The sequence below is a fragment of the Patagioenas fasciata genome, chromosome 1 (genome assembly GCF_037038585.1).
Source record: "Patagioenas fasciata isolate bPatFas1 chromosome 1, bPatFas1.hap1, whole genome shotgun sequence".
Classification (NCBI taxonomy): Eukaryota; Metazoa; Chordata; class Aves; order Columbiformes; family Columbidae; genus Patagioenas; species Patagioenas fasciata.
In genome coordinates this window covers 153,304,983-153,326,798 of record NC_092520.1, presented here as the reverse complement: position 1 = coordinate 153,326,798, position 21,816 = coordinate 153,304,983, and the positions used below count along the sequence as shown (strand labels likewise).

Here is a 21,816-nt window from a genome sequence, read left to right as displayed (position 1 = left end):
AAAGCTAAGTAATTAGGTGTAATGGTGGAAACAGCCCCAACAGGAACAGAAATGCCATGGAGAAAGAGGAATCCATCCCTTAACTTCCTGAATGTGCACTTTAAAGAGAGAGAGATCCCTTTCCCATGGAGTTTCCTCTCCATCTCCTCACTCTGGCCAGTCCAGTCCAGGGAACAGCTGATTAATCTACTCTTAGTTTGTGATGGAGCCGTTTGTTCCCTAATCTCAGCATCACTCCTTACCCAGGGAAAGGTGGAGCAGATACCAGAGAACAGCTTCCTTCCAAAGATGCTTTTTGCCCTATTTATTTTCCACAGCGCTAAAGGAGCACTGGTGGGTTCCCTTCCACTTGTCCATCCCAAAGCCTCTCCGCCAGCATTCACAAACTGCAGCTTACCACCCCGCTCCCAAGACTTGTCACTGGAAAGTTATCACCTCCTCCATCAAAGAACACCTTGGGGCACTGCACTCACAAACAAGTTATCATCACACGGCCTTCTCCCAGACTATCATCACAGGATCCTGGTGTGCCCCAAAGAGATCCTGTTGTTCTACACACAGCAAAAAACACATCTTGAGAGGCTCCTGCTATTCTAAAGCTTGAAACAAGGCAGATGACAGAGAAGGAGGGGAAGCTATCCCAGAGCAATCTGGAAGCTGAAAGCACGCCTTGCAAGGGCAGGGATCTTTTTGACAGGGAAGGTGTGTGACAGCAAACCCTTGTATTCTGGCATTCCACAAGGCGCTGGAGAGTGCTGGATTAGAAATGGGAAGAGCAACAGCGTAGCCTGGATGGACAGCTACCGTATGTGAAGAAAGATGTAGCAGTTTGGATATGGTGCTACGAAAGCAGACTATTAAGCCAATAAAAATGACGAATATTGCATCAATATTCCTCTCTCCTTCAGTAGAAATGTCTGTAATCACACATTTATGAGTATCCACACTGCTTGCCCTTTGCAGCTACCCTTGGCTGACAGTTGAGAAGAGATATATATTCTCTACCTCTGACAGTTATTGCATTTTATAAAGAAAAATCAAGTCACTAAAGAGTTTGCTGACAACTGATAAGGTCTAGCTATTCTTTTACAGTCCCTTCCTCACATAAGTGTCTGAGCTGCTGAACTGGAAATACTTGTTCTTGGCTGACACTTGACATGGGAAGGTTTGAGATGTAGAACTGGAAGGGTATTTTTCTGTGTAATCTGTACTATTTATTGTTTTAGAATGGGCATATTTTTCAGCAGTTTGACTGAGGCCTTGTCAAAGCAGGGACCATGAAGAGTCCTCTCCTTCAAGTCTTCTCCTTATAGCTCCTTAGTTACAATAAGAACAAAGAAGTGACCCCAAACACAAACCATTCCAAAGGGACCGTAGCAGGATATTAAACTCATTTCATGGATGGGAAACTGAGAAGGACCAGAGCTATGGTCCTACCAGGCCTTACGCAAGTGCTTAGCACTACTGATATGTGTCATCCACCTGTCAGCTGGACGATTCCAAGTAACAGAGCTAAAGCACATGGGTAAATATTTGCAGGATTAGGCCCTAAGTGATCAGCCTCTTGATTCGGCAGGCTGCACCATTTCAAGCACACAGGGAGTCCCATCAAAAGCAGCTGGATTTTTTGTCTTTAGGAAAGGTAATGTCCATGGTTGATGTTTGAGCAGGCAGAGGAGTTGGGCAGGACTATTCACATGCCCAGAGCTCAGAACCTGCTGTACCACAGGCTGCCTGCGAGATTAAGGGTGGGAAGTTCAAAAGCATCAAAGGCCCAACTCATGCTGAAAATCAGCCGATTCACAGGCTTAGAGGTACATGTTAAGCTGAAATGTGGGCTTTTGAAAATCCGACCCAGAAGAGCAAGTGATCCCCCTTCCCAAAGCCTTCTTGCTGGCCAGCAACTGTCCTGCTCCCAGCTCCCTTGGGGGACTCTGCTGCTCTCCCCACCTTGCAGTAAAGCGAGAGTTCTCTATGTCAGCTCCGGGCTGGTGTATCACCTTCCCTGCTCACGAACTATCAGGACTGAGAGATTTTACCTGTTAACACAGCACTTGCCTACTCAGCAAACCTGTTGTATTCCTATAACTCAGCCCCAGATTTTGGGGATGTTTGTGCTTACACAGAAAAATGCTATTAAAAGTCTTGCCCCCTTCCTATTAAGCTCACTCCAAGCCTAGTAATTGCTTTCCCTCCTGCAAGCACAGTAGCAGCAGCATATGTGATTTAGCAGTGTTGAGAGTCAGCATGTACTGCTGGTCAGCTTGTGTGCTTGCCTGCATTATGTGGGTGGGTGTATTCTAATTCTCCAGAGGAGGGAGGGGCGAAGATTACCAAAGTGGCATCAAATCTATCTGCACAGACTGAAAAGCAATAAGCCAGGAAGGCTTTTTAACCCTCCCTTTTAGAACAGCAACTGGCAAAAGACACATTGCTTTGTAAGTTCATTATTAGTTTATGAGTGGTAGCCCATTCCCACATGGTCCCGAAGAGCTTGTTCTGAAACTTGGACACGAAACAATTCACGTCTATCCAATGTGCAGACACAGAGCACGACCGTGCCTTCGAACATGCAGAAGCAGGTCGCTGAGATGGCTCCCTAACACATATCGCCCTTGTGGATGCACAGTGCAGAGATGCACATGGGTTCCCACTCCCCACAGCAAGCAAAGGTTTCAAGGAAAAGTTCAGTGGAGAGAAGATAGTCTGTGCACAGGTGCAGGGAACGAAACTAAGGTGTGCATCTGAGATACTGCTAATGGAAAGGTGCCAAAGGCAGGCGTCGAGAACAAAAAAGTCAGAGGAAATTAAGAAAAAGATGCTGAATTAGGTATTAAACCAATGCGGAAACCACACAAGTAGCCAAGGACAGGGACAACAGCTCTTGTAACAATGCAACTTGAGATGATTTTGACTTGATGAAGGCCCAGCCCAAAAGCTTGGTATGTGATAGCACTGCATGACCAGGATCTTTTTTTTTAATCCTGAAGATCTTGAGTTACACCAGAATCCCAGAAAAAGCAAATTAAGTCTATTAAGGACAGTTCTTCAGTGTGCAGTTCACCCAAAGAGATACAAACCTTTCAGTGTGGCTGACACTACAGCAACAAAGGCTTTCTGCTCTGAAGGTCACCAACATGTCCTAGGTTTGGGGGAAAAGGCAGCCACCCCACAACCGTGCCTTCGGACTGGTGTATGTGTACACCATGTCACGTTAGCTTTACATCACCTCACAAAAAGAACTGGTCCAGGTCTCTGAAAACTTGATAACACGCAACCTTTTCAGTTTGCTGCTTCAGAATAATTCACCTATTCTAGGCAAATATAGAGTCAGCCAGCAAAAACTCATGCTACAATTGCAATCGCTCTCTTCACGTTGAAATCTTACGCCATGCATAGCTCAGTGCTGAGAACATGCCCCTCTCCAGCTCAGCTTCTATCCTGTCCTGTTAATCTGCTCTCACCTTCTTTGCGAATTTGTGATGGTAAGAATTATTTATCAAGCACTATACTGAGGCCATTTTATTAGACTATACAGTATGTGCTGTAGCTATTTAAGTCATATACACTGAATCGCAAGCAGGTTGTAAATGTCCTGTTGCTGAAGGTTTGCCGAGAGACCTACAGTCTATCTCTGTTATTTTAAGTGTTAGCTGCATATCGGTCTGTCTTCTGGAGATGGAAGGCAGCAATCCTTTTACCAGATGACTGTGGTTAGTCAACGTATTGCTATGCAGAGTCAGTGCATTACAATGCACAGCATAACATAGCCACAATAGGCTAGATGTCAAAAGGAGAATCACAAGTGGTATTTTGACCCTCACACATGCACATCAGCAAGTTGGCAAAAACACCTGGTTTGAGCCTGCCAGCAATTTCTGTGCGTAAGGGGAATGACAGTCCTGTGAAGTAGGCTCCACAACCACTGGACTATGATGTGAATAAGGTAAATTAACCACTTGCACCAGCTCATGCTCAGTTATGAAGGTGAGACTCCCAAAGAGACTTCACTGTACAGTTTATCATCTTAAGAAAAAGGAAAAAAAACCTCCACCCTGCAAGAATTTTGGGCCAGTGAAGATGGCCAAGTATGCTCAGGTGACATCTGCGGTCCAGCCTTTCTTGCCCAGGTAGACAGTGATTACTGTGAGGATCCCACGCAAAGCCAAGCTGGAGAGGTGTTACCACCCTGAAAACCACCCACTTCAAGATCATCACTGTATTGTTTCAGAAAGTCATATTTTCCTTGGCTGTTGCACTTGTTGCTTGGATGGGACGTCATCTAGGCACATCACAGTGGGCACCTCCACTGCCTTTTCCTTCCACTCTTCCCTCCTGCCATACTCTGTGATGTGGCCCATGGCAGGACATGGACGCACCCCTCACTGCACCACTGGCACAGCCCTGCGCATGCTCTCCCTCCCAGTCGCCATTCAGCCACCCCAGAGTGCACTTATAGAATAGAACCACAGAATAGTTTGGGTGGGAAGGGACCTTCAAAGCTCATGCAGTCCAATCCCCCTGCCATGAGCAGGGACATCTTCAACTAGATGAGGTTGCTCAGAGCCCCGTCCAGCCCGGCCTTGAATGTCTCCAGGGATGGGGCATCTACCACCTCTCTGGGCAACCTGGGACAGGGTTTCACCACCCTCATTGTAAAAAATTTGTTCTTCATGTCTGGCCTGAATCTCCCCTCTTTTAGTTTCAAACTATTACCCCTTGTCCTCTTGTAATAGGCCCTGATAAAAAGTCCATCCCCACTTGTTCCTCTCAGCTCTGTGTTTAAGTTGTTGCTTAATTTTTCTCTACTGCTAAGCTTCAGAAATATTTAATCAAGGGAGGATTTATATTTAAACCACTGCACCATGTGAACTTGCATACTGGGGAATACTTAACCCCTGCTACTTGCTGCTTTCTTAATGTGTCCTCCAATTGCTGTTGGTCTGTCTGCTTGACTTTCTTGCTAGAGCGAGTAGAGAAACTTCAGAGGGATAAACTGATAAGAAAAATATCAGGTCTACAGTCTTGTTTTTACTCTTTGCAGTGCTTTACAGGTAATGGTTAGACCTAAATTCTTCTTTCCAGAATAAATACCAATCACGGTTTTATCTTCCAGCACAGCAGGAAACACCTCTTTGGCCTATAGAGTCTCTTTGTAAAGGACACTGAACTGAGAGTCTAGATAAATAAACAGAGTCACAAAATTGTTCCCTATCCACATAGTGCTTTTCATATGCAAATTTTTTTCTACTGTTCTATGAGACAAAATGTCACATGCAAAACTTCGTGGGTATCAAAAACCAGGTAAAAACAGACAGTCAAAGTGTTCCCTTTTTATTTTGCCCATTTCAAAATTTGTTTTCTATTATTTTCTTACTTTCTGGAAGAAGAAAAAAGCTTCACTTAATCAGGAAAAAGAAGTCTTCCCCTTAATTAGTTAGTGACCTAACATTTTCTTTCCCTTAAAAAAAAAAAAAGTTAAAACCTTTTTGCAGTTTTGAAGCTTCCCCAGATTTCACTGTGTTGGGGATATTCCTAGAAAAATCTCAAGGTAGCCTGCAAAAAGCCTTGTTTTTGACAAACTGACTTTTAAAATCAGACACTTGCCCCCTGAAAAATCTCTGACCACTTATTTGCGGACGTCCCTGCCAAACTGTACCCAAGGTCCCTTCTCTGTGATTTTGCCCCAGGCATGGGGCTGGGGCCCAGCAGATGGCTCCCTTTGACAAGGCTCCATTGAACATGTCCCCCAGAATCCACTTCACAACACCTCCCCAGCACCTTTACTCAACAGGAGCCCAACATTTTCAGATGACTATTGATTTTAAAAAGATTACACCAAGCTATACTGATCGAGCAAAGAACGAGCAACATGCTGTCCTGACTGCCTGGCCAGATGCTATTTCATAAATACCCTACTAGAACATCCGTGCTTTTCGAAAGGAAATGAAAGGGAAAGGAAAAGGAAAATTCTTCCCATATCACACCAAATTCTTCAGATTTTTCTTTTGTCAATAAAAACTTGCACCCTCTGTCCTAGAAAAGCTCTCTCTGCTGCTGTGGTATTACAGAGAGGCTTTTCTGTTGAAGTAAATCCAAGCTGTGGGGCTCCTTTACTGCATCAGCAGTATAATTTTTTATCAGCATTACCAGTCCTTCTCAAACTGAGACTTACGAACTCTTATATGGCCAAAGGATCTACCACTTCTCACAACCACATGTAGCTCTAAACAATCTTGGCTGAGCAATCAATAGAGTAAACATTTTTAGTCTCATGGGTCAGAGAGAAATTTCTAACCCCAGAGGAAATAGGAGGAGGAAGTGCTGTAGCAAATTCAGGAGCTGATCCAACATCAGTGAAGTTAATGGAAAGACACCACTGCTATCACTTAGATGGGATCACACAATCAACTTTGACTGATCTCTCAAGTGCCATATGATTTCTGTATTCTAACCCAGAATGTCCAGTTCTGGGCTTCCCAGTTTAAGAAGGACAAGGAACTTACTGGAGGGAGTACAGCAAAGGGCTACAAAGATGGTTAGAGTTCTGGGGCATTTTTCTTATCAGAGACTGAGAGAGCTGGGTCTGTTCAGCCTGGAGAAGAGAAGGCTGAGAGGGGATCTCATCAATGTCTACAAATATCTCAAGGGTGGGTATCAAGAGGATGGGACCAGACCCCTTTCAGTGGTGCCCAGTGATAGGATGAGGGGCAACGGGTACAGACTGAAGCACAGGAGGTTCCATCTAAACATGAAGAGAAACTTATTTACTTTGAGGGTGCCAGAGCACTGGAACAGGCTGCCCAGAGAGGTTGTGGAGTCTCCTTCTTTGGAGACATTCAAAACCCACCTGGACACATTCCAGTGTGACCTGTTCTGGGTGAATCTGCTTTAGCAGATGGGTTGGACTGGATGATCTCCAGAGATCCCTTCCAACCCCAACCATGCTATGAAATCAACAAAGAAAAGGAAATATTTTTAGGATGTGACCATAGTGTGTTTTAAGTTATTCTTTATTACCCAACAAGGTAACATTTGCATAAATATGGGTGAGACAGTGCATTCTTTGCACAGTTTCATTTTTGACTCAGATCCTGAACACCTGGGCACTGATTAGAGTAAAGAACATACTTCACTGTCACTTCCATTTTTCTTGGAGCCAAAAAAATACATAAGAAGACTAGGAGGTACTTTCCCAAATGTGACATGCTTTCAATGAAAAAGACCTCATACTGTGGCAGGGGCAAAGTTCATTGGCATTAAATGCTGATACGGCTTTCTAGATTGGAAGCTACATTCTTACTCCAGCTGAGAACCTGGTCTTAGATATGCCTGGGTCAAAAGGTGCGGAGCGAGTTGATTTCACTCTCCTGGAGACTTTAAACAAAAATTCTCATTCTGGACCTGCTCTTTTCCATTTCTGTCTCTGCCCTTAATTCTCCACTCACTCTGCCTACATCTGTGGAGGCAATTTAACTCACTCTGGAATTCCAAAAGTTGCACAAGAACAGCCCGTGCCCAAATGAAATATTTCTACATGGCTCTGAAATTAAATCTAGCTCTAAAGCTTTGGCCTTCCAGGAATGCTGTTGCCCTGGCACTCTGTATAGATATGCCATATGGATACAGAAAGTAGCCAGGGATCTGATCCCAGGCAGGAACGTGTCCTGAATATCCCTTAGTCATATCAAAGCCAGTTTGTTTATGTAAGTCTGGCTCCTGGGACTACTTTCCTAACCCCTCATCAGACCTTGCCTGAATATTTAAGTATCCCAAACTCCCAACTTGATTTCCAGACATTTTCCAGAACTTTGTTCTGTCCGTCTCCCTGGAGAGCTGCCGACTGAAGAAACTGGTCAGATGGCAGCAAAGTTGAAGCAGAGGAGACAACCATTAGCTGAAGTGGCTGGAGGATCCCAGCTCTTCCCTCCATCCTCTTCTGGACCCAAGGGGATACCCCAGGTGGTAAGTCTAAGTATTTGCACATAACTGTCCCAAGCCTGGGATCAGCACCCTGGGTAAATCTGCTTGCAAATAGCTCCCATGACCCTTGAGTTACCTGTCCTCTTCGTGCTGTCCAACCTCACAACCTTAGTTTTAAGCACTTCTTTTGTCTTACCCTTCCTACCCTGGAAGTGGGGGCTCCATATTTATAGGCCACTTGACTTCCATGATGACCTTCATTAAACTCTTTCCAGAAACATGCTCTCTTCTCCCTACCAAACTAAGGAATACTGTAGGTTTTTTTTTTTTAAGGTGAACAATTTTACACTGTCCTGTGATCAGTTCCCCATGATAAGCACTGCATTCATAGCAAGCCTGGATGTGAGAAGCACGGAGCTCTTGCTGCCTGGTGAAATTCACCGGTAAGGAGAAGGGGAATGGGAAGCAGCGGTGCCTGTCAGGAGGCAGGTTGAAATTGCAGCCCTAGAAGCCTGAATCATATGGCTCCTCTCTACAGATTTTTAGCTCCTTGAGGCCAAACACATCTCATCTGTTCTGTGTGCATGTGCAGTGCTCCACTTACTACCACACCGCAGAGATGCAGAGATATAGATAGGTATCTCCAGTGATTAAAGGAAAATCTGCCATGGAGCGTGTTCTAAATAAAAAACATAAATTCTCTCTCGATAATACTGGAGGGATTAGGTTAAAAACTTCCTAGCTCAGTTAACAACATAAAGATGGTGCAATTATTCAGCTGTTTGCAAGGCTACTTCTCTACAAGGTATAAAGCAGAGTGATGTCTTGTGATCGGCATCAGATGTGAAACCTAGAGTGTTTGCATGTGATAAAGGTGCTGAAAAGACAGTCCTGGAAAATTAAGTCCTCTCTCATTCACAGCAGATGATCAGCAGTGGCAGCAGTCCTGGGCCACACTGTTCACTTGTGTGAGTTACTTCTGAGGAGCCAACTCAGTCACCACCGTCTTTATCACCTCATCTATGCCTCTCTGCATAGTCAGTCAAAAAGCAATCAGTTTCTGCCAGTTAAGACGATAGTTCAGGGATGTGTTGGCAACACAATCAGAACAGAGCAAACTTCTTGCAAGGTATGTACCATTACTGAGTGTTTATGACACAAACCACTAGCTGTTTTTCAGGATCTTTTTACGGAAAATAACACACATGGAAGGTGTCATTTAATGCTCTTTACGGATCGCTTAGACAGAGAAAAGGCAATTTTAAGCTACCCTCCTTCTAAGCCCTTCTTTTTACTTTGTTTTAAAAGGCTGACTTTAAAAAGCTCATCACCATAGAATCTCTAAAGGATCCTTTCAACAGTTCCGCAAAAACTATTTCCTTTTACAGATGAGAGACTACTACACTTCTCCAAGGTCACACAGCAAATGTACAGCATGGTAGGGAACATCACCTAAGTCTGCGGAGTCCTCAGCTAGTATTCAAGCCTCCCCATCATATTTCCTCTCAAAGAAAAAAGACAACCTGGGTGCTGAGACCCAACTGTAGCTCCTGGGACCTTACAGCAACTCCTGGGACCTTACAGCAACTCCTGGGACCTTACAGCAACTCCTGGGACGCTCCATCACTTCTCTGCCTCTGTCTCTCTCTCTCCTGCACACAGAGAAGAGCAGAGAGCCGCTGCTCACCTGGTGGGTGCATGCTTCTGCTCCTCCTCTTCATCTGTGTCGCTGCTGATCGTGATGACACTCACTGCGGGGCTCGGGGTGTCGGGAATGATTATCGTCTGCCGCTGCCGCTCCCGTGTGGTGCTGGTGGCCACGTCGCCCCAGCCGCAGGTGACTGAGGTGCTGCAGGCCGGGCTGTTGTGCACCATGGCGCAGCGAGGAGGCGTGTTTTCCTTCACCCGTTTCGACCGCTGAGGTGAGCTGATGGATTGAGAGGATGAAACTTCATAGGTGGATGCATTTCTGGAAACAGAAAAGGTTGTTAGTTGGTTAAAACTTAAGTTTGCTTAAGTTGCCCGTCGCCATGGCATCTGATTCCCGGTCTCTGATTCAGTGGCACTGATTTATGGAGTCTAGGGAAGGTGCAAAATTAGCATAGTCACCTCTTCAAAGGACAGAATGCCTCACATGACTTATTCATATAATTAGCTGAAAAGCAGTTTCTTTTATTAAAATACCAATTTTGTTTTCCCTAGAAGTTTCCAAATGAGAAATGCTGCCTCCCAGGAGCTTGTGCTGGGAGGTGGAGGCTAATCACACAGCCTGGACATACAAAACACAGGCAGGCACCGTATGGCTGTTGCAGAAGGAAGAACAACCCAAATGATAATCCCGTCCTCCTGTATCCTGCATGGATGCATCATGACCAGATATTTTTTGGCCAGAAAAAGCTAAAAGTAAAATTATAATTTGTTGTGGAAAACAACGATCATTTATCAGGAAAATTGCTTTTCTTAGTTGGAAATTTAATTTTCTGCTTAAGAATCTTTTCAATGAACATTTCCTGCCCAATGCTTCATCCTCTATGATAGTGGAGTCCCATGGATGAGAGCACACAGATGGGAGGACATATAATCAGTTTCATTTAATTACAATGTGAAGCAGCAGATACAGCATATATAAACCAGAAAGAAAAGAACCATCTTCTTATTATGCAGTGGAAAATAATTCTCAAGCCCTGTTTTTTCCCCAGCCTTCCTACTCCAGCTTCCCTCCCTGACAGGTGGAAAAGGCTCACTCGGATCATGGATCTGAACACAGAACCTGTCCACCAAACAGTGCAGTACAGGTCTGCAGATGGGAATATTTACCAAAGCACACTGACTAAAGCTCATTTCACTCATTTCCCACATCATCTTTTTTTTCCTTGCATTTCTTCTGCCTATTGTAAAACATTTGCAGATTCAAAAATAAAGAAAACAAAGTTCTGCTTTTGTTCTACAGAGGGGCCTGGGCTGCATGTTCAGCTTGGCCCAAAAGCTAACAAAAGGAATAGGTGGCATCCATCAAAAGGAAGTCATTCTGGATATATCACACTATACCAACTTACCCAGGCTCTTTTGCATAACAAATGGCTCGCCCAGTAGCACTCGCACTGCTTTTTGAATACCAATGAGCAGTGTGGAGTACCCTCCTCTCCAAAGGGGTACGTTCCTCATTTGGCTACATAAGCATCACGATTAATGAAGCTGTAGGAACCTGTCGCTCTCAAACTGTCCAGTTTCTCCTGGACACTGTCACCCAGCCCCTGGAGACAGCACGCCTTGCACAGACAGGGTGCAAGAGGGGCTCTCTTCAGCTGACTTGGTGGGGACATGGCTGCCTCTGCTCTACATGATGAATGGACTAAGACAGCTGGAGCCCACCCAAAGTAAAAGCAACATTAGAGAACAGATAAATAGGAAAGATGTAAATAGTGGCCTCTTAACTAGGGTCGAGTCGGTTGTGAACTCAGAGCTCCTCTGGCCTTCATGCAATCACCCAGGAAAGCCACAAACTCCTCTGTTTTTGCCACTGCATGAGTGGTGACCCATTTTGGTTCTCTCCTCCACACTGTTTTTGTTTTGTTTTGTTTTGTTTTTTTTAAAGAAATGTGCTTGTTTCACAGCCCAGAGGACTTTCCCCGGAACAGCTGCACATACATCTGAAACAGCCCTGTCCTCTAGGGAAGACTACAGGGCTGTGACAGACACCGCCATTATCCTGCCATTTGAGTTGTGCCACATCACACAGGATGAACCAAAATCCTGTCTCCTCCCTACAGAGCGAAATGGTCCTGTTTAAAGTTGACAGATGTAGATATCTAAGGATTGTCCATGTACGAGATGTTCTTATAAAGTGCCTGGTTTTAAGCTGCCATGATTATAAAAAGGCCAGTGTGGCTATCTGCTGCTGGTGCATATTGTTGAAGATAGGAGCCAACCACCTACATTAGGAGCTGAAGAGTTTGAAGATGGCCTAAAGCCACCCCAGTCCTCCACTCTGCATGGAATTGAAACTCAGAAGATATGCCCTCATCCCATTGCTTTTGAAAGAGCAGATCTCATGTGCACACATCAGGCATGTGTTCCCGAAGTGCACCACCTTGTGGAAATGCAGACACTGCACCTCTGGAATGCTTTGAGATGGGAAGAAAAAGGTCTGGCAACTGGGTATGGCACCACACCGACCTGAGAATATAGTTACTTTTTAATTACGATGACTAGAAGGCCTTGGGTAATCTCAGTAGCATACTGAGCTTTATGAATGGGGTCCGAGCCTCCCATCTTGCAACCCCTCCAGCCAGTAATCCCCACAGCAAATGGGTATAAAATGCACCTGACTCCCACCTACCCCCCACTCTCCTGCCCTGGGTGCAGGAGAGGTGAAACAGCAGACTCCAGCCACACAAAGCGTGATCTAATCACTTGTGGGCTGTGGAAGAAACCTCACTTTGCCCCACAGATGTCAGTAAAGACCACCCTCACCAGCACGCTCGCGTTGCAGAGCTGCAGGGGGGTTGGACTAGATGAGGTTTGAAGGTCCCTTCCAACCCAAACTATTCTATGATTCAGAACAACCCCAGTACGACTCTTGCCTGACCGAGGCCATGACAGGTGCTGGTTTTGGGAGCCATGCCCACTCACCGGGGTGCTGACTGGTGCTGTTTGCTCTTCCTGGCGGAGGCGGCAGTGGTGGCAGGCGGCTGGCGCATGACGTGAGCGACACCCACATTGACGGGCTGGGCGGCGGGGAGAGTGACGTGGCTTGCCAGCAGTGCGGGCTGCTGCATGATGGGGTTGTAATGGCTGCCGTGAGCATGGGTGTTCCTGCAAAGTGGGGAGACAGGCACACGTGTAAAACGGAACGGGCGGCTCTTCAGCAGGCTCTTTCTCAGGCTTTCACTGCCTTCGCCGAGGCACCCTCCTCCAGGGCCTGTCGGGCTCCCAGTCCCCTAAGGAAGGAGCATTTTCCTCAGGGAATTGACCGAAGGGACAGGAGACAGTGAAGCTGCCCGTAGCTCTCAGACAGGGGTGTCAGGTTGCAGCCTCTGCCCTTCTCCCCACAGCTCTACAGCCTGGCAGGACCCCATCCCTCCCACCCCAGCTCTTCTCATGCCTCCTCCAGCACTGGTGGGTACTTCGGGGAGCCTCCATGCACCTCCAGTTTACCTCCAGTCTGCCAGCGGTTGGGTGCCCGCCATGGACTCCGGGATGACAGTTGCGTGTTGGACAGAAGTGTGGGTGGCCACCCCGGTCAGTTGCTGCCAGGCGGGAGGGAGCAGGATCTGCTGGGTGCCACTGGGCCACGCTTGCTGTGGGACAGAAGGGAGACAACTTCTTCACAAGAGCTGTCATACACTGAGCGTGGTGCTGGTCCACGCTCAGCTGGGGCTCCTGACCATGATCATGGCCATACTACCTAGCTCTTACTACTTTTCAGTCATAGATGACAAATACTGTTAGGAAACCATGGTAAAAGCAGTAAAAGTTATCAATAGAGAGAGCACAAAGGAGGGACAAAAAAATCCCTGCTGTCCAAAGCCGCAGCTGTGTTTCAGGTTAAACTGGGAAGGGAAGGGACTGAAACTAGTTGCTGTTTCAACCCAAACATCAAACACATTAGCAACTTTTCATTTTGACTTTTCAGATCGACCAGGCACTATGGTACCATCACTGTTTCTACCCCCCCGCCCAGCCAATTTTCCTTCCTACCCCAACGGGACCTAAAGGATTTCAGGAGAATGAACTTTTCAAGGATTGGGAAAGAGAACAGAGAGCTACAAGGCTTTTGCAAGGAAGAAAAAAAAAAAAAAGAGGAATTTGGGGATATCAAAAGGGAGTGAGTATTGGTTACTGAGCGCTCCTCAGAAGGAACATCCTGCTCCATGGGCCAAGGAGCCCAGTCATCTGCTTCCAGCTCATCAGGAGCCTCCCAGCCAAACCAGAGTGGCGCCGTGCATGGCTCCACACTGTGTGCCTCTCCTCTCCACGTCCTCTGTTTTCTTCTGAGTGGGTGCCCCCCTTGCAGGGGTGGAAATCTCTGCCCTGTGAGTTGAGCCATCCTTCTGCTATGCAACCATCCCTCCAGCTGTGCTGCCACAGGCACGACTTGGGTCATCCCGCTCCAGTGACTCCACACGAGTCAGATGATTGTGGGGTTTTTTGACTTGAGAAACTTTCTTTGCTACGTGCTGTCTGAAGGTGGCTCCAGCAGCTTCTCCCTGCCAGGGCTGGGGAATGCAGGGGTACCTGCTATGGTTCTTAGTCCTAAACGCCACCACTGTATTGGACCCATGTTGTGTCATCTCACAGTTCTAAGGAGGCTAAATTTTAATGAGGGGACTCTTCCTCCAAGTATGCATTTGTCCCCGTCTCTATCCTCACAATAATTCTGTTAACTATCACCATAATCCCCTCCTATCCCCCAGTAAAACAAACACCCCACCCCAAATCCTCTTTTTCCAGTTCTGCTCCAAAGTTTGTCTTCTAATTTTCCACCTTGCTGAGTAAGATGAAAAGGCTGCTACAGTGAGGCCTCTCAGCAACATCTGCAAAGGATGGACAGTAACAGGGCTCCTGAAAACTCTTCCTCTAACGAGCCATGACTACAGACTAGCGCTGCTTGGAGCAGGTAGGAGGAAGAGACAAAGATGCAAAAAGATCAGGGGGAAAGAAAAGGAATTTTTTTTTTCCCCCGTTCTTTTCTTCTATTCCTTTTTTTCTCCACTTTGATTTGAAAGAGGAGACTAAACTACTGTTGCAGTCAGTCCCAGGGGACTACCTGGATTTACTTGCAGAGAAAACTGCTGCCTCCCTTTTCAGGAAGAGAACTGAACAAATCTAAGCTCCCTTCCCAACTGCAGGGCATAAATTTAGATGCAGTGTCAGGGTCCAGGCACAAATTCCTCACTTGTTAGGTAAGGACCACTGAATCATTTCATCTGTCGATAAGACTTGTCCAGGCTGATCCACCAGCACAGTGCTCTGTGCCTACACACAGGCAGAACAACTAATGGAATAAGCGTGTCTGTTCTGAAAGTCGGTGGCAGGACCTACATGGGAAGAATTGTTGCTGGTAAGGAGTTAAAAGGAGAGAAAATCAAGAATTAAGGGTGTTATTCAAGGACAGGGGACAGTTCTGGGTCATGTCATGGAAGCCGGCCAGAAAACTGTACAGCTTTGTCTCTTTTGAGATCTGAAGCTGCAGAGAGCTGCTAGTAAAGACAGGATCAGTCTCACTGGCCTCTGTGCCTACAGTATGTGGTCTCATACAACATGCACAGGGAGAGCTGGGCACTGGCTGTGCCGGAACGCAGTACGGCTTTGCCAGACACAGCCACCACCAGCAGGTGAGCAGAGTGACCTGTGCTGCACGCTGGGCAGGGGAGAAAGCCTGACACAAAAAAAAAGGGCTACACAGTGCTGGGAGCACAAGGAGAGGCATCATGCCTCACCAAGAGGACAAACAAGGTGGGTGGAAAGACAGAAGCGGTCTCTGGAGGCGCTGTGCTCTCGACTGGGGACAGTCCCTCTGGTAGTTGGAGCAATCACACCATCCGGTCTGAAGAGCATTAGATAAGCAGCTGCGCATGAGAGGAATAGCTCTCTGCTGAAAGAGAGACAGGCAGCCGCTTGGAGATCAGATGCGACTACAATGCATGACAAAGAAGCTGTGTTTTTCCATTCAGGAAACTGGAATTGGGTACAGATTTGTTTATCAGACCAGCTGCTCAGCCCGTACTGAGCAAGGCCCGCGGACACCAGATGCCACCGGCATCAATCAGAGTGCCTTGCCATCAGAGAGGCAGCTAGCATTTCTCATCGTGTGAGACAGACAGATATATCAGCAGGCAGACTGCCCTTCTTTTATTAAATCAAGAATTAAAAATCTATGCAAGTGAGGACTGTTTTTCAGAAACAGCTTCAATTCCCTTGTGGAAGTGACAGTGAACAAAACATCCATAAGAAGTATGAGAGGGGCAGCCCATGAAATGGGAGTTCATGAGACATTGGAGTACTAGAGAGAGTTCAGACAAGAGTAAGGGGTCTGGAGCACAAGTCTGATGAGGAGCAGCTGAGGGAACTGGGGCTGTTTAGCCTGGAGAAAAGGAGGCTGAGGGGAGACCTTATCACTGTCTGCAACTACGTGAAAGGAGGCTGTAGCATGGAGGGTGTTGGTCTCTTTTCCCAAGTAGCAAGAGATAGGACAGGAGGAAATGGCCTCGAGTTGAGCCAGGCGAGGTTCAGATTGGATACGAGGGAAAACCTCTTCACATAAAGGGTTGCAAGGCATTGGAACAGGCTGCCCAGTGAAGTGGTGCAGTCACCATCCCTGAAGATGTTTAACAGGTGTGTAGACATGGTTCTCAGGGACATGGTTTAGTGCTAGTTAGGTTACTGTTGGACTCTGTGATCTTGAAGGTCTCTTCCAACCAAAATGATTCTATGATTCCATGTAGCAGGGGCAGCACAGAAGCGGGTAGCAAAGGTTCTTTTGAACACTCCCTCCCTCCCACAGACTGCACAGTGACCCCAACAAGGCCACCTCAAGAAGAAATAAGGGATTAGAGGTCCAAAGATCTCTCAGAATCCCGATGCCTTCAGGATGCTTTAGACCCAACCCTCACCCCTCTAAGCTCCATTGTAACAGCACACCTCAGGAGGCCTGGCAGAACGGTGGGGCTGTGCAAAGCTCTGTCACCTCCTTCCCCCACTGCCTTGGCTGGCTTCTTGCACAAGCAATAGGCGCCTGCAACCCTGCTTGCACAGACTGCATCTCGCTTTGCCATTGTTTTTGTTCCCCCTGCCTGTTAGGCTCTCCTTTCCTACCAAACAAGAGAATTGGCTCAGGGAGATTGTTACAACAGGCTGCAAGAAACAGGTTCAGTGTTTCAGACAGCCCTCTAGCTAAGACTTGGCTACTGGGAAGGGGCAGGGCACCTTAGCTAATGGAAATCACACAGGCTGCAAGTTTTGTTTCAACCCATCTTCACCAGATAAGCTTGACTGGTAGCTGGCAAAGGAAGGCAACTGCACTGAGTCTTACCCTGGCAAGGCAATGCACAGGCATAAACCCTCAAGTCTGCTGGTACCTGACTGCCTAAGACTGTGCTGGCGTTAATGAAAGCATGGCAGATCAACCAATCCTGAGTCAGTGGCATGCATTTTTGACTTGTAGTTCATATTTTCCAGGCTGTATAATTTAATACTAAGTATACTAGGCACTTTTTTTTTCCTGCCAGAAAAACAGAGGTACCATGGCAGCAGCTGAAAACCAACAGGGGCAGATTAACTGGAGCCAGCACAAGAAGGAATAAACTACTCCTCCTTTTTGAGGAGCTGGGGTTCCCCTTGAGGATGTGCACATGATTGGTAATACTCATCCCCATTCCTTTTCTCTCCTGGCAGAAACCATGCTTTTCCCATGACAGCGTTCTGGACAATTGTGCCAACAAGTGCTGCTGACAAGCAGAGCTCCCCGGCTATGAGGACCTTGCCCCTGATCCCCTAGATCTCCCTCATAACTTAAAAGCAGAGGGGCAGCTCATAAAACAGAAGGGTGCAAAGTTAACGCGTGAAAGGTATTTCTTGGCTGCATGCAATTCCCCAGCACAACTCCTGGCCACCAGCTACCACTGAGAGCACACATTCAGGAGGATGAAGGAAGGTTTATTACCAGTTCCTCCTCAGCAGAGGCCTGACACAGCTTTCCCTGAGGCTTCCCAGTGTTTCCAGTGGAGAAGTAGAAGGAAATAAGGTTTTACCATCAGCTTTTGCAACTCCGACATAGCCTTTGAGCTGAACAATGAACTGGGGAAAGTCTGGACATTTCAGAGAAAGCTGGAGACCCTTATATGGGCTGCCCAAGTCTCCAGATTGCACCACAGAAGGTCCTTGGAGAAATCTCCTCTCCTCAGCCTCCAAGAGCTAAACAACACACAAAAAACCAAAACATGTCAAGCTCAGTGTCTTCAGGGCTCCTTACCTGTGCGAGAAGTCCTGGCTGGATCTGAAGAGGCTGGGCCCCAGGAGCCTGAGTGACAATGGGAACGGCGTTCTCCATCCGAACTGAATACCCAGCGTGCTTCGAAGGGGAGGCTTGTAACCCTGTTCCACCAGCACAGAAGGTACAGCATTACCCACCAACATCATTGCTAGGAACAGGGGTCTGGTTTTCAGAGGACCTTAACGGCACTCACTGATGTACACTTAAATCTGATCAGGCTTTCAGGGCCCCACATATTTTACCTCAGCTCAAAGGTGTCCATCCAATATTCATAAACATGATACATGCATAAGAGTTGCAGAGAAGACATTTTCAAAGATGGTAAATGGTTAACTGAGTTCATATCTTTGGGGTATCATGAATCCATGGGGGAGACACTTCAACACAATATGTAACACAATATGTACAGGGAGAAAAGGAAGAGAGGGGAATGAATGGCTCATCCTCCCCCATGTTCTCTGGTTTGATAACAGAAAATGATCCCTGTCAGCCAAAAAACATTGCTATGTGACAAGTCTCTCCTGTGACCCAAGTGGGACAGCAGGATGGGAATCCAGAACTGTGCACTCAGTTATGACAGAAATAGGTGATTTTCTCTTGCACAGCTTCTCAGGACTCACATTTAAAAAATTCTCATTTGACTGTGTAATCTAGTACACCCCAAACTCCAGCCATTGCTGACTCAGCCATGCATTAGCCTAACTGATATGGAGGAAACTTCCCTCTCCACCACCTTAGTGCCTGGCACAGCCTGTGCTACCTCCTCTGCTCTAGAGCTTTTTCAAAACAGGAAGCAAAAGATGTTAGCTTACATATTCTAGCAATACATTTCTGAAGTCAAACCCTCGAGACGCATTTTAACTATGCAGAAGAGGTCTAGATAAACTCCCTTGGTTCAAAAGAGCTTTGATAATCCTGAAAACATTTAACAAGTGCCTAGAGACTGCTGTACAGACAGGCTTGCAGAAATGAAGAGTAGAAGTTGCACCAGCTGAACTAAGGTCTGTTTAGATCACTTCCTACAGACACCTAGCTAGTTGTTCCAAATTGCTACAGCATGCAAAGTCAAGACAAGTGGCTAAATCTGACCATCACCCAAGATGTCTGACAATGGTGCCTGCCACTGGTATACACAGGCAGAGCTGCTTGCAGCTGAAGGAACTGTACCAATAAATGGCCATGAGTATCTGTCATGGAGGCAAAACTCATCTCCACCAGCACCACACTAACTGCTGCATTAACCTCCTGAGTCCCTCTTTTAACAACTGAATCACTGAGAAGTGATGAACCTGTTATTTATGTACTGATTTATCATTGTTGTGGGGCTAAGTTTTCAAGATTATCAAAGTGAGGCAGAAGAGCCTTAAACTCCGTTCAGGGGAAAAGACGAAAAATTTCACATATTCTCCCCCAACCCCTTCTCAGTGCTTGCCCCATTGTTTCAGACCAGCCACTTCCAGCCCGTGATGCTGGAGGTGCCTGCAAGGTCCTCCGCTGACACAAATATCAGCAGTGGTAGGTTATTGGTTTGACTCGATGATCTTTTCCAACCAAAATTATTCTATGATCCTGTGATTTCCATCTGTAACAACCTCATCGCTCTTACGGTAGAAAAATTGCTGGTCTGTAAATATGATCTGCGCTAAGGAGCAACAAAGATGATTAAGGGAGTGGAGCATCTCCCTTATGAGGAAAGGCTGAGGGAGCTGGGGTTCTTTAGCTTGGAGGAGACTGAGGGGTGACCTCATTAATGTTTATAAATATGTAAAGGGTGAGTGTCATGAGGATGGAGCCAGGCTCTTCTTGGTGATAACCAATGACAGGACAAGGGGCAACAGATACAAAATGGAACACAGGAGGTTCCACTTAAATTTGAGAAGAAACTTCTACTCAGTAAGAGTAACAGAGCACTGGAACAGGCTGCCCAGGGGGGTTGTGGAGTCTCCTTCTCTGGAGACATTCAGAACCCACCTGGACGCCTTCTTGTGTAACATCATCTAGGTGTTCCTGCTCTGGCGGGGGGATTGGACTAGATGATCTTTTGAGGTCCCTTCCAATCCCTAACATTCTGTGATTCTGTGATTCCACCAAGAGCTGGATGAAACAGTAGCAGGGAGGGAGCAGAGACTGATCAAGACTTGGTGAGGCCATTGCTTACCTTGGAAGCCTGGTGGGCAGACGATGAGAGCTTGCTGGAAGGGGTCGGGCCGGGCACAGATCTGCGCTGTTCCTGTCTGCAGGGGCATGCTCCTCTGGGCCACCGCAGCCATGGACGCTGCTGAAGGCTGGTAGAGTGCAGATTGGTAATTTAGTATGGAGACCTCGGGGTTGGCTAAGGAAATAGTGGCACTGGAGGAGGTGGGAGCCAGGTTGGTGGTCTAAAGGAATGACGGGAATTAAACAAAAACAACAACAAAAAATGAGGGAGATGGGTATGTTGGAGGAAGCAAAATCCAAAAAGAAAATAAAAAGGTAAAATAGTGTAAGATAAAGTAAAAAAAAACCAAACCAAAACAAACCAGCAAACTGAAACCAAACAAGGGGTAGAACAGGATGCTGAGAAGCATAGCGGCAAGGGCAGCGATGGGGAAAGGAACACGATCTGCTTGAGTAACTGCAGCTGTACCACGCCATGGGACCTCCAGCCATGCGGTGCTGCTGCGTTCTGCTTGGAGACACAGTGCTTTCTCCACAGCAGAACTGTAGCCCCATTTATCGCCCTACCGGCTTCGACTTGCAGCAGGCAGAATATGGGTTCAGAAAATGCTCCTACCCGCAAATCACACTTTTCTCTCACCATGCACGTACTCTAGAAGTAGCTCATATTTCTTAAGTAAAAGAAACTCAGGACCTCCATGCCCTCTGAAGCTTCATCCTGAGAGGGGAGACTCATTCCAGCCTTTCCTTTACTTTGTATTTAAGACAGCACATGCCCCTGGGATTAGGTTTTGAATTTTAAAGAATCAGAAGGCATAACAGTAGGTAATAATAATATTTTCAAAGTCCAAACTTCCCTTGGTTTGACTGTCAGAGCAGAAACTCCAGCATGGAATGTTGCAAAGCCACACAAAACAGCACAGTGTTCCGCAAAACACCTAGAAATCTAAGGGTGATTTGTTTTTTCTTTGGACTGAGTCCGTAACAGTTGCAAACAACCCCTAAACAGCTCTGCCACTGCTCTATAAAAATACGCCCTTAGCATTGGTGTCTAGGCAGCTAGGCTCTGCCAGATCCACGCCTCCCCTTCATCCAAACACACCAGAACCACTGCTGGAGACAGGTGAGACAACACTTTCTCATGGTGAATGCATGGACCAGGGACAAGGCTCTGATCAAGGCTGCAGGAGGCAGCAGGCTCAGCATTTCATGCTGCCCCGGTTGCTACTGGGCCCAGGAAGGGCACTTGAGCTGCACCAACACAGCTGCAACCATGGCCCTGAGGGATGCGATGGTGAAACCTTTCTCCCTTGTCTCTGTGCAGAGGCAGGGAAGTGTGATTTATCCCCTGTGCGACACACTGAGCAGCAACCACGACAGCTCCCACACTCCTGATCTCAGGAGCTGTAACTGGAAGGAGAAAATCCCCAGATACTTTGCAGAGACAGGGAGCACCAGAGAGCCAGGATGAGTGGTATTTTGAAGAGAACAGCAAAAGGTTTAGAGCTTGTTCAAATTAAAACACCCTGCCAGGAAATGTTTCTACCACTTCTTCTAGGAACACTGGAGATACCAGTTCTGCTCACAACACACACCCCTTATGAGAATTCAGTGATCACCACGGATCTCCCCAGCCAACAACCGATCTTAACATCTAGTGAGCTGTGAGGAAACGAAAGCAAGTCTGCATTTCCTACTAGCAGTTGTGGTGCAAATGGTGTCCCTGACCTGCAGCTGTGGCC

General features: G+C 46.8%; 1 protein-coding gene across 6 annotated transcripts in view; it reads right to left on the bottom strand.

The window, feature by feature from the left end:
• Positions 1–21,816, bottom strand: part of HIPK2 (homeodomain interacting protein kinase 2) — a 140,016-nt gene that overhangs the window by 11,096 nt on the left and 107,104 nt on the right. For 4 of the 6 annotated variants that reach the window (XM_071798167.1, XM_065840206.2, XM_071798172.1 and 1 more), the window contains 5 exons: positions 20,076–20,295; positions 17,897–18,018; positions 13,081–13,223; positions 12,556–12,738; positions 9,611–9,892 (listed from right to left, as the gene is read on the bottom strand). In XM_071798167.1, the coding sequence (XP_071654268.1) occupies positions 9,611–9,892; positions 12,556–12,738; positions 13,081–13,223; positions 17,897–18,018; positions 20,076–20,295 (950 nt within the window). The remainder of the gene's footprint in view (positions 1–9,610; positions 9,893–12,555; positions 12,739–13,080; positions 13,224–17,896; positions 18,019–20,075; positions 20,296–21,816) is intronic. The other 2 variants (XM_071798179.1, XM_065840229.2) reach the window with 1 other exon arrangement.